Source organism: Sceloporus occidentalis, unplaced genomic scaffold, assembly GCF_023333645.1.
Source record: "Sceloporus occidentalis isolate IW3139 unplaced genomic scaffold, rSceOcc1.0.p SCAF_3, whole genome shotgun sequence".
Classification (NCBI taxonomy): domain Eukaryota; kingdom Metazoa; phylum Chordata; class Lepidosauria; order Squamata; family Phrynosomatidae; genus Sceloporus; species Sceloporus occidentalis.
The window spans coordinates 59540381-59553516 of NW_028316983.1; the positions used below are offsets into that span (position 1 = coordinate 59540381).

General features: G+C 39.8%; 1 protein-coding gene across 6 annotated transcripts in view; it reads right to left on the reverse strand.

Annotated features, from left to right (window-relative positions):
• Positions 1–1431: 1431 nt before the first annotated feature.
• Positions 1432–13136, reverse strand: part of LOC149316002 (plasma membrane calcium-transporting ATPase 4-like) — a 207562-nt gene continuing 195857 nt past the window's right edge. For 4 of the 6 annotated variants that reach the window (XM_089514603.1, XM_089514601.1, XM_089514606.1 and 1 more), the window contains one exon: positions 1432–12081. In XM_089514603.1, the coding sequence (XP_089370729.1) occupies positions 11776–12081 (306 nt within the window). In that variant the 3' untranslated portion in view covers positions 1432–11775. The remainder of the gene's footprint in view (positions 12082–13136) is intronic. The other 2 variants (XM_089514605.1, XM_089514604.1) reach the window with 1 other exon arrangement.

A 13136-nucleotide genomic window follows, 5' to 3' on the forward strand; every position in this document is an offset into this window, starting at 1 on the left:
ATGTCTTTGTCTCCTACCATTTAAAGTCAGTGGATGCAGATCTTTTAAATGTAAAATTTATGAGCACAGGCTTAGTACTAGCCAAGCCTCCAAGGTTGCGGTTTGTCTTCTGCAGATTTGATTATGTTTCCTCTAGAAATCTCTAGGTCCTCCAGTGCAACTATGGCCAACTTTCACCAGAAGTTGCACTGGAGGACCTAGAGATTCCTAGGGAGAACACTTTTCCAGGCGTTTGTAGGTCTTCCAGCACAATTCTGTGGGTACCTTCTGGCAGCTGTTGACCATAGAGGTTTGCTGGAGGACTAGAGATTCCCAAAGACAAGTGTTTTTTACTTGTGGCTTTTCTACTTTCACGGGAGCCTTGCATCCCTAACCCCAGTGAATGTGACAGGTCCACTGCATAATGAAATAAGTACAGGTAACATTACTTGTAACATGGATTTCCTGTCTAGAATTTTGTGCCTTACTCAGTGGTGGCACCAGTGATGGTCATATTTGTAGTAGTGATATTTCTTCTTGGAAAGATTTGGGAATTGTGAAGCCCCTTATGTATTGATGGAGCACACTTCTTGGCATCACGTTTCACAAAAAACCATGGGCCGTGGCATGCTGTCAAGGTACGAGCCTCTTTTTTTGATATCAGTGTCTTACAATTGTTGTTGTTGCATGTCATGAGGCCAGCTGCAACTTCTACCATCCCTCTGAATGAAAGGCCTCCAAGAGCTCCAGTCATCAACTGCTCTGCTAAGGTTGTCTAAAATTAGGCTGTACCTTCCTTGCACTCTGAACTGAACCCTATCCCCCAATAGCTTCAGCACCTTGGACAGCTCATTAACAATTTGGACTTAAATCCAGAGGTGACTCACCCACCCCAATATGGAAGCCACCAGTTGCTGTAGCCCTGAACATTCAGCTTTAGTACACTTATCCTACCTAGAATTCTCTTGTGTCTGTTCTAGATTCTCCTTTTCCTATTATAAAATCTCTAGTTGAAGTCTTTCTTGGTTGCAGAAAGTGAACACTGGAGAAAACTGATCTCCAATACGTACTATATTTGATGGCAGCTTCATGTTGGTCTGAACATCCCATTTTTGTGATATTAGAGCAGCAGTGGGGAACTTGTGGCCATTTAGGTACTGCTGGACTACAACCATGATCGCTTACCTCACCCACACTGACCATGTAGGGTTGCAGCCCAAAAATATCCAGAGGTCCACATGTTGCTAGACTCTGAGATAGGGACAGCAAGAGGAACTTGTTAATAATGGGCCTAGAAGGCAGTAAGGCACCACAAATATTCACATCTTCAGGACTGTGAAATTTAGAATTGATCCACAGACACAAGCATACTTTTGACTCTTTTACACCTCAGAACACATGACCTGGAACATCCAGAGATTGAAAACATAACAGGAAATGAGAAAAACGGGCCACATTTTTGTATCATTTTATTTACAATTAGATTTAAAAAATGCTTGCCCACAGACAATGGATGGTCTCACAAGCTTAGTCCGGTTTTGCCAGTGACACACTGTGGAGGACCATATGACAGCGACAGACATACAGACAGAGGCAGTAAATACTCGGCACTGATATCCATTGAGGCTTTGCTTGGTCGACACATTTGTTTTTCATTTTTATTTTTGCCCTAGAATGAGGCAGTGAGCTGCTGGGTCCAATTTCGCTATGTCAAAAACAGCGAGCCTGAACAAACAATCCCACTTCGGTTTTCTAGAAATCGCATCAACTGAGTCTGCATCTGAAGGAGGCTGAGACACCAGTGCACTTTTTCAGAGAATGGCAAGGCCCAAAAGCAGCTAACTAGCAAAGAAAAGGCTAAAGATTTTGGTCTTTCTGTTAAAAGAATGGAGACTGATTTCCCAGGAGGGCGAGTTTATGTCAACAATAAAAATTAAGACTAAGGTCAGTACAAGTGTTTCCTACTTTGCTCAGTTTCATACCTCAGCAGGAGTTGGTGAATTCCTGTGTAGCAAATCATGGGTCTTATTCCAATATAGGCTAAGATCTTACATGGTGTTCCATATGATGAACTCCACTATGCCTCCTGTCATCACCCCCAGGATTCAATGTTACGCCACTCTCATCCACCCTCCAATAGCCATTCCATGACTGGTGGAGAACAAAGAGGAGCAGAAGCAACCAAATGCAGATCAAGATCCACTGGCGTTCTTCAAGGGGGTTTCAGTGCATGACAATTACCAGACAGATGCTTCTCCTATCCCATCTGCTCACCACCAGCTTCAGAACGGTTGGCGGCAGTGGGTTTGCTATTGCAGAAAAATGGTGAGTCAATGGCAAGGTTAGTTGTTGTGAAGAGAAAAAGAGAATACCAACCTCTGCAAATGACAACAAAAGACACACATGCATGTGTAAGGTTGACCTATGCCTGTGTATGCAAACAGGTTGGTCACCTTTGTCATAATTCAAGTAGACCCATTCGCATGAATAGAGGAAATTATTTTTCCTCTCGTCCTACTTTCAAGAAAGGCACAACTACACTTTAATATGATTTCCAAAGTAGGTATTTTGGGAGTTGGATTTAGAGGAAAAGACGGCAGTAAACTTGTTTTATGAACTTTCCAAAAAGCACTGTATGCTTCTTAAGTGAGGCTACCGTGTAACTTCCCTTGCACACCAGCTCCATTTAAAGCAAAAGGAAATTGCACAGCATCCAGCTTGGTATTTTGTTTAATCTTTGCTTAATCTTTTCAACTAGTGTCTCTCAGGCATGGGTAAAGTGCAGTCATCCAGATGTTGTTAGCTGGTAACTCTTAGCTTTTCACAGCACTATGCTAAAGTGGGAGTTGCAGTCACATATCTCTAAAACCATACTTGGTCTATGTGACGGAGGCTAGCTCAGCCCATCGATTTAGAACTACTCCTACTCTTTGTTGTCAAATGTTGCCTGTCGTATGGCTAAAAGGTTCCATCGATCTCACTCTCTCCCATTCTCTTATTGGTGTTCTTTGTACATCAATTCACACATGAAGTAGTGGATTTCTCTCCCACTGCTCCATAAAAATTTGTATTTGAGTGTTTCTGAGAAGCATCCAAAGAAACATCTAAGTGTGTCATTTCAAACATTATATATGAGCCACATATACCGTACATAATTTTATTATTTTTAGTTAGTTTTAGTTTAGTGATTTCAAACTATTTTTCCTCTCATCCTACTTTCAAGAAAGGCACAACTACACTTTAATATGATTTCCAAAGTAGGTATTTTGGGAGTTTGATTTAGAGGAAAAGATGACAGTAAACTTGTTTTATGAACTTTCCAAAAAGCACTGTATGCTTCTTAAGTGAGGCTACTGTGTAACTTCCCTTGCACACCAGCTCCATTTAAAGCAAAAGGAAATTGCACAGCATCCAGCTTGGTATTTTGTACTTGTTATTGGGGAGATATTAACTCTTATTATATCAATAGAGTTACTCTTAAGTTACCAAGAAGAACTTGGAAGTAACTGAAAAAAGTGAGACACAACTGAGCTATAATTGTAATGCAATGGAAGATTATTTTTCTCCTTTTGCACTGTGACTCTAAAAAAATACTTTTATAATTACAGGGCATATGTGGTCTCGCTATTTGGGTGTGTTTTGTGCTACAGGCCAGTAGCTTGTAGCATGCTGGTGTGTGTTTGAAGAAGGAAATAAAAAGGTTTGGGGATATGCTTTTAAAAATGCAATAGTAGCAATAATTACCATTTGAAACTTTAGAATAATAACTATTCAGTTAAAAGTAATATTCTGCAAGCTCTAAAATCAAACATTCTGATTCTAAATACATTTCTTAAGGTGGCTTATCAAAACTGTATATCTAAATCTTGCTGTTTCTGGTTGGTCCATGTATGAAAATGTCATTTGGGCAGAGGGGGCTCCTTAGTCTCCCCAACTACTGAAAAGCCAAGTGATGTAGCATCATCAAGTAAAGAATACAGATCCATAACATGTACCTACTCGAAATAATATCTGAAGCAGTTCAAGTTGTTTATTTCTATTTATCTAAGTAGCATTTACTGAATTTAGCTGATTTTGGTTTCCATTGGATCTAGATCCATGAGTACCAAAATGGGATGCCTAGGACTGGTTGCCACCTGGAGTCACAATGCACTTCTTGGTCACACTTAATTTAAGATAACAGTAGCTGCAAATAGCCAATGTTACCAATTTTGCAAACAACCGAACAGCAAGCTTGGGCAGTGGTGAGCTGGCTGAAAGGCACAAAAATGGCAGCCTTCACATTAACCAAATTATGGCACAAAAAAGACCACAGGTCACACAGTAACAAGAAACACAGAGCACATAAGTCACAGAGATCAGACAATGCTCATGTGAATCAAAATTTGGCATATTCGTATGGCAGCATAGGAAAGACAACCATAATAGGAAAATGCTTGGCTATACAGCAAGTTATATTAACTTTATCTCCTTTAAAATTTGTACCTTACTTGAAACTTTTCAAAGCAAAGTTGACTGTGGTGCAACTCAACCATCCTATATTCTGGTGAGAAAATATTTGGCTTGAGGTTTGACGTAAGTGGATGTGGATAAAGGAATCTGTATTAACTTCATCATGATTCTTTGGAGGCTCATGTGATTGTTTGCTGCTTAGGAAAATGAGCAAAATAATTTCTTAGTTCTATCTTATTACAGGCTGGTAGAAATGAACAGTTGGTATTGTTTGACCATTTACATTTGCATTATACTGGCCAGACTGAAAAGGCATTGTGGATAGAAACTAAAAACATGTGTGCAGGATTGTGCAAGGGCCCACCATGCACATATACATACACCTACTTTTGCAGTTTTTCCACACCATATTAATTAGAGGTGAGGCAAGGACTTCCAGATGTTGCTAGACTTCTATTCCTAGCAATCCTAGGTGTCATATCAACTGGGAAGGGCAGATGGACGTTGTAGTCTAACGTTAGAGTGTTACATGTTACTCATCCCTGCTTGACATGCTAGTGATATGGTCCTGTAGAACCTGTTGGATGGCTGGAGAACTTTATCAATGTGACACAGAGCCACAAGAAACCTTGCAGGGGTGTGTGCTTTTCATATAACCAGTCTCACTTAAATCACAGCATAGAGTTACCCTCAAGAATTTTAGGCCAACGGACAGAGAACTGGCAGTTAGGAGCCAGAAGAGAACTGGAGAAGAGTTGTAGTTTTCCAGATTCAGTACAAGTTTGTTTTTTTAATGACTGCAAAGGAGAAGTTACTTTCTCAGTCAACCAATCCCAGCCAGTACAGTCAGTAGTCATGCTAGCTGGGGGATCTGGGAGCTGTAGTCCAAAACAGTAATTTTACCAGGCTCCACATAGGAAGCCTGGTTTCTGCCATACTTTGGCAGTGGAGTGTCAGCACCTGCTGAATTGTCCCCACTAAGCAGCTATTCAAGAAGTATAGTATTTTTGGCCAACTATGCATTCCAATGGAAAATTTATGACCCTAAGCCCCTTCTTCATCTAAAGAGAATGATGACTTTTAAAGAAATGTGTTGTGTGTGGGGGGGGGAGTTGTTAGTTTACTACTTTTTTTTTTAATTCAGAAGTATCATTGGAAAATGCCTATCATTTGTTGCTAATCTATGACAACAGACCAGGATCTAAAGAGCTTGTTAGTTTCCTGAATTCATCCCTTCCAATATGCACTTTTACATATCGAATTCTACTAACTGCTTCCCTCTGCATGCACAACCACATAACTGGATTCTGGCATGCTATTTTCCCATCTGTTTCCTGGTTCATTCCTGTGTTCAATAATACAAGAGCTTGTTCTGCTGCTCTCATGCATACATTTGAACTAAAATACACAGTGGCTCACTATTTTCCATCCTTCTTGTGTGCTTTTGAACCAAAGCAACTTTCTAACGAAATTTCACCATGATACCAAATTATCCACTCTTGAGCTGAATGAATAAGAAATTAATAGAGAGAGCTTGACTGTATCCCTCATTCACAACAGCAGAAGGATGGAATACAGGGAGCCACTGTGTGTTTTATCATATAATGAAGACACCCCCTAAAGACATTTCTTTTTGTAAAAATCTGTCTCTTTGTTCAGATTCACACCCCAGCTATCAATGCTGAAGACACATCAGTCTATTTGACCTATTGGTAACACTTCTCCCTAGGACCATACAAATAGAGGCCAGGATCTTATTGGTTCAGGGATGAGATGGGAAGTACTTGGGAGCAGAGAGTTGCCAATGCCCACATAGATATGCAGTGATTTGTTATAAGTTGTGATTTACAGGAGATTAGGGACAGGAGCAGTAGCTTTCATTTCTCACTCTACAACTGTGGCTGGATGCAGCTTGGGCACCTTCCACTCTCTTCTAGTTGATAAATGACATGATAAATGATAAAATGCATACTCAAGGATGTCAAAACTGCTTTCATGGCAGTAATGGAAATGCAGAACTGCACAGGCAGAAATGCTGGCCATAATGTGGTAAATGCACATGTCCACTTCTTGCGCTGTCAGAGGCAGAGCCATGCTCAGCTTCTGAAACCAGTGTTCATATGAGAATACATGAACTAGCCTTGAGCAGTCAGTATTATACTTTGTTCACCTAGTGAAATCAAAGATTTGTGGTGATAACTAAACTGCACAATCTTAACCACTGGGCTTTTGAGGAAATAATTTAAAAGGATAGAAATAAAAACCCATCCATGGTTTATTTTCCGATAGAAAGGACTTGTTATTTTTCTACTTCTGCTGGTCAGTGATTTTAAAAACCTTTTAATTTTCAATATGAACAGTTTGCTGCCTATCCGCTATGAAAGTATTTGCCTTTGGCTAGTATTTGGTAGCTCTTTTTGGGCCTTGTGCAAAGCTGGCAGAAGTGGGACAGAGGTTTTTGTCCAACTACCACACTGAATGCTGAAAACAGATTTCACACTATGATTTGGTTCCAAGCTAAACCTTTACATTCATTTAGAGTATCCCATATCTCAGCATCAGTAGATGATCAGTGACTTCATAAGACTGGTGGGACACATATTGAAGACATCACAATTACAAGCGGGCACAGTTTATTCTCTCAACGCACTCGCGCACTGTTTCTGCTTAACAGCAAAATTTTAAAAAAGCTTTATTAGTTCAAAACAGAATCCTTTCCCCCTATTGTTGCACCTTTAAAAAATTCATTTTGATTTCCCCCTCCTGTTTCCATTCAGAGTATTATCTATGCTTGGAGTTTCAAATGTTTTGGAAGAGGCTCATTGTATTTATTCCAACCCTACCTCTCTTATTATCCCTTCCCCAAACAAAAGAAATCTTTCCAAGACCCATATAAATACATGCAAAACATTGTACACATAGATTAAATAATATCAAAATGCAATTACAGATCAGGTGCACTTTAAGCTGGACTCTAGAATATGGCAAACACACCAGGGGTACATATTGCTTTGAAAACAACATTTTTAAAATGTCATGCATACCACATAATATTCATCCTTTTGTTTTGTCTTTTTTCTTTTTTTAATACAAAAATACCAGAGTGTATTATACTAGTTACTGCAAAAAGGGAAAACTTAAAATTCTTATATGCATGCATTTTTAAAAAGCTTTTAAATTTAAATAAATATACACACAAATATTTATTTTAATATTGTATATATATTTATTTATGGGCAGGAAAAAAACCCAAAGAAGTAGTATTAGCCATGGGTTCTCTAAAGAGGAGATGAATTTGCAAATAGGGCTCATTTGTATTTGGTTAGTAGGGGTATTATCACCACAAAGCACAACCCAAAGAGTGTGGATACAGTGAGCAGGAGGACAAGCTACATTGATAGTGACTGCAAAAGTGAAGCTGTCCTAAGAGAGGGATTCTGTCTTTGTTGGTGGAGATAGTTTGACCTTTCATCAAGATGCTCTCCTGAGGAAGAAGAGACCTTGAGAGGTGACCTGCTGAGTAGATGGGAAGAGCAGAAAGTTATTAATGAAAGACTTCCATGGCACATGTGGAAGTCACAATCAACATACCCTCCTCTTTATAAGACTTGCAGCCATTGCAACTGTTTGCCTCAATCCCATGAAAAGGCAAAGAGGACTAGAGACTAAACACTGAACTAGGCAAACCTGGGAAGAATGCAATGGAACAGACACAGATCCTCTATTTCTTTTCCTTAATACATGGGCCATTGAAAGAGGTCTTCAGTGTACTCAAGACTGAACCCATTGACAATAGTGGTATGTATTGCTCTCCAAGAGGCATGTGAAACATGCAGAAATGCCTATGCTTATTTAAACATTTGTGATTGATGTATATATTTTGGTTCCTATTTGCCCATGGCTAAAATTACAATTAGATTTATTTTCCTTCTGGACTTGTTCCTTTTTTAAAAATAATAGCATCTTCAAACTTATTGCACAAAATTTTTGAAAAATTAAATCAAATCCCTGTGCAACGCAATAAAAAGAACCAATTAAACAAGTCTAGCTTCTAAAAATGGATATTCTCCATTACACACAGGAAATCAGGTAATGTCTTTGGTACCAATCTGCCAATTTTTTTAAACAAAAATAATAAATTCCTACTAAGTCCTATTAAGAACTGGATGCAAAATTATGTCCAGGGTGCTTTTCTTAAAACAACAACAACAAAGCATTCCAAGGCAAAGTAACACACATCACAGGATATTAAGTCATTTCCTGTCTGGCACGGCACGAATTGTTCCCACCCGCCCCCGCCCTGCCATGTTCACCCTTGTTGGCTGCAAAGATAATTCCATCACTTATGGTACGTTTCACAGAAATTGCAATCTATCCCCATCCAGCCAAGGTAGGCCACAAACATGTGTTCTTTTATGTGGATCACCTTACTTGGATGTTATCCAGATGCACACAAAAGGATGCTGCGTGGGGCAGCCAAACAAAATGAATTAAACAAAACCCATCACCAAACTCCACCTTTGGTCTACTGGGGGTGGGGAGTACATGCTAGATTTGGGGTTGTCTTTTCCCCAAAGTCTATCCTTTCACACTGCTGTTCAACTATCTGGTGAGGAGAGGGGGATTAACTGAAAGGTAGTACCCTTTTCCTCTCTAGCCATGAAACAGGTGATCAGTTCCACTCATGGAACCATAAAATGCTGGCCATGTCAACATAATTTATATAAAAAACATTTCTGTATAACACAATTGACTTTAGTACAAAGATGGCTGTTCAGAGAAAGGAAGCTGACTGGAGTTTGACCAGTCACAAAGTTTCAACTGCCAGCCATGTGACTACATTCCACGGCAGTTACATAACTCACAGTTTAGTTTCCTTTAAACAAAATACATATGGCTGACTTGAAAATATCAGTTTCTGATTTAAAGAAAACTATATATTTTTTGCATAATATTTATATAATTATTATCGCCCCCCCTTTTTCCCCCCAGGAAGCTAGACACAAGCAAGAAAATAAATGTACTAAAATGTAGGCCAGACCCCTCACCACAACCTGTCAGTTACAGATTTTTGGGAGTGACAGTTTTATTTTCTTCCAAAACAAGATTTGAGGTAATAAAAAATTATTAAACATAAAAAAAATCAGTGTTCCCTCCCCCAAATCTTTCATAAATATTTATGCAAGCACCTGACATACATGGTGCTTGTTTAAATACTTGCGAAACAAGTATTTAAAGTAGAAAAATGACCACTGAGGCAATGTAATCTTTAGACTAGAACTAAATAAAAAAAGAGTCCCCCCATTTGATAGGTCATATAGCAAGAGATGGCAGTTTCCCTCCCTAATTTCCTCCCCATATGTACAGTTCAGATGAAAGAAATGAAGTGGATTTATCTGGAAGGAAAACATGGGGTTGGTGATGGGATCGGTTAAGATGGTCAGTAATGGGTATCCCTTTCCCGGCTATTGGCAGTTAGTTGGACCTATCGCTCATGTCCTGTTATGCCAGCATTGGAACAGAAGACCTACCATGAAGGAATTTTGATCAGTTTTCCTTGAACTCACTATGAAATTCAGTGACCAATCTACAAGCTCAAGGGTTTAAACACTCAATTTCCATTTTTTCCCTTTAAGGAACACTTATCACTTGGCAAAGTACCAGGCTCCTGTGTGGCAGGTGGTGCTTTGGGCAGTGCTTATACAAGGCACAGGAGTTTTTGCTGTGCATTCTTCAAAAGGAAATGAAGGGGAAAAGGCCACTGACAAGGAAAAGCCATCCACTTTAGAATGTTGGGAGGGCAATGCTGAAAATGGGAAAAAAACCTTCCAATACAGCTACTAAAAACTAAGCTTTCTCTTTGCTTCCAGATAGCACTTTCTAAGCAAAGCATCCTGCACTGAGCCATTCTGCCCCAAGTAGCACAATTGCAAGTGCCCACACTTTTCTTGCACCACAAATTGGCCTCGTCTAGATATGTTCATAACAATTTCAGCAAGAGGCCCCCATTTAACTGTAAACTGCAACATTGTTAATATTAGCAAACACAGGATGAGATGAGACTGACCCCATCTTCCTTCAACACAGGAAGTCATTCATCTTCTCTAATGTTCTTTTTGGACAAAAGACAGATGAATAGCAACAATCGCCTTAGGAAAAGATGGGAGGCCAGTTGAGGTGAAATGGGAAGGGAAGGCACTACTACTAAGAAATGTGGGAAAAGCCATATTGTTGTTCCTTATTCTTAGTAACTGAATAGGATGTTTTGTGCCGTGAACAACACAGCCCAAACTCTACAGAACCAACCAATTTGCAAATGTCACTAAAAAAAAGCATACTGTACAAAGGTATGTGTCCAAGAACCTTTCCTATTAAACTTTCTCTCTTCTGCATACAAAATCCAAGAGAAACTATAGGAACAGATAGCTTTTTATGAGAGGTGACAAAGTTGTACTGTTTTACATTTTGCACTCTTCAAATAATTGGCCCTTTCCCCATAACAACCCTTTTGAAGCTAGGGGAGCAACTACAACATGGAGTTATGCCACATGCTTTTAAGATTCTTTGGATGAGGTTTGGATGTTTACCTTACAGGGCAGGGAACCTACTCGCCTGATAATCAAAATGGCAAAAACCTAATTAAGAAAATCAATTTGTAGATATCTAAGACATCTCACAAACCTCACCTAATGCAGAGTTCTTTATTCATATACATTTCTTTTTCGATCAAAAGCCATGTCCCACTTAATTTAATCCCTTTAAGGAACGTCTCATATTACCTTGTTGCTTGCCTTTGTCCTGATTCCATCTTTTAAAAGGTATTTTAAGACTTTTTGTCACCCTTATCTCCTGTGGGTGATACTATTACAAAAACATACATAGACAAACAGAAAAATATAGAAATCAGGTACCATTCCACCCCAACCCCTATGGAAGACTGGGTTCACCTTCACATCCAATACCTGATTCAGATTCCCCTTTAATTACACCCCCTTGTGCTCATCTCCTTCTTCCCAACGATATATGCCAATATCTGGGATTTAGATTTTGCAATTAAAAAATCCCCACCAGCAATGCCCACACAATGACAGAAATGTCACTATAACAGACATGTGGAACCCAATTCAGAAGAAGGTTTCTCTCTTGAGGGAGCCACCTCTGCCAACATAATTGTTTAGATATAAAATGCTGTGATTCCTGCAGCTAAACAACGATAAAGGAAGAGGAGGAAGGAAATAGGCATATACATGTGAGGATTTAACAGGAAGTGGCCACAGTATGTGGTCAGATGTTGGTGCCTACAATGTATGGAGGGGGGACGAGCAGAAGATCATAGTTCGAAGGTCAAACTGATGTTTCTGAGCTGTGTAGAGGGCTTTCTGGCTCTGGAATGGTGTCCTCAGCTATACTGCTGTCCACTGCATTGTTATTTTTGTTGAGGGGTGAGGACTCGCCTGGACTCTCCTCACTTTGCTGTTTGAGTTCTTCAGCTTCCGGGTCTTCATCGGTGCCATCGGGGAATGGGGTCCGAGGCTCGTCTTCCTCCAGGATGAACTCTGGGTGAGTCATGAAGTTATGAATGGAGGTTTTGGATTCGGGTTTCTGGAGGCCTTCATACAAGGAGCTACGGAATGCATTCACCACTTTGATCTGTGCCAAAGAGGAAGATGAGATTAAAAACAAAACAAAACAACCAAATACAAAAGTGAGTAGTTGCCAAGGGGAGCCCTTACGGATTTTGAGGGGGAAGAAGAACACAACAGGTATAACAAAAACAAGAACAGCAGCAGCAGCAGCAACAACAATAGTACTTTTGAACAAAAAACGAAAATCAATATAAAAAGAGGACCTATGGAGAACCAGAACAGTCATATGGGTAAGAGGTGAGGCACTACGCGTGTGATGGGGCAGCCAACTATGAGGAGGCTTCAGGAGCTGCAAGAAAAGACACGTAACATTTTAAAGATAAAGGCTTTGGAAAGCATGGACACTCAAAGCAAAACCATTCTTAAATGTGTGCCTGCGTGTTCAACAACAACAAAATACCCCATCAAAACAGCTCAGAGTGGTGAGTTAAGACATATACTTGCAAAGTGTGATTTGTTTCCAAGACAAAATTAGGATGGGAAGTGGCGGTGACAGTTTTAAATTTTCAAACTTATAAATATTAATTTGTTGACTGTGTCACACACAAAAAATGGTTGAGATTGTGTACTGCAGTAAACTGCAGCAGGTTGCCAATAATGATGGATGTACCAGTGAGCATGCAAGAAACAAGTGCTGCTAAATGGGAGCTGCCCAAGCTTAAGGAGCTCCAAAGCTACACTCACTGAGATTGGAAACTAGATTGCATTTTCCAAGAAGAGTTACTAATTTTGGAGTTTTTGTACAGCACTTACAGATATACTGAACAGGAGCTTCTCAATGTCCCTGGGTTATGGTGAGAAAAAGTATCCATGGCCTATCACCTAGTTTTATGCAGTCCATAGTGATCCCTCCTGTCAATAAATGGTGCAGTGAGGAAAAATATATGGCTTCAAAGTCTTTCCACACCCTGGGTTCAGTTTCCTCCCCTCACCACCAATCAGTGAGGATGGAGTCAGGATCTCATGGGACAGTCAGTGTTGTCCAGAGGGAAAAGCTCTCACAAGGAGAGATTACTCATTTTGGCCATGAATTACATCCTCTCCTTCAGAACCCCACAT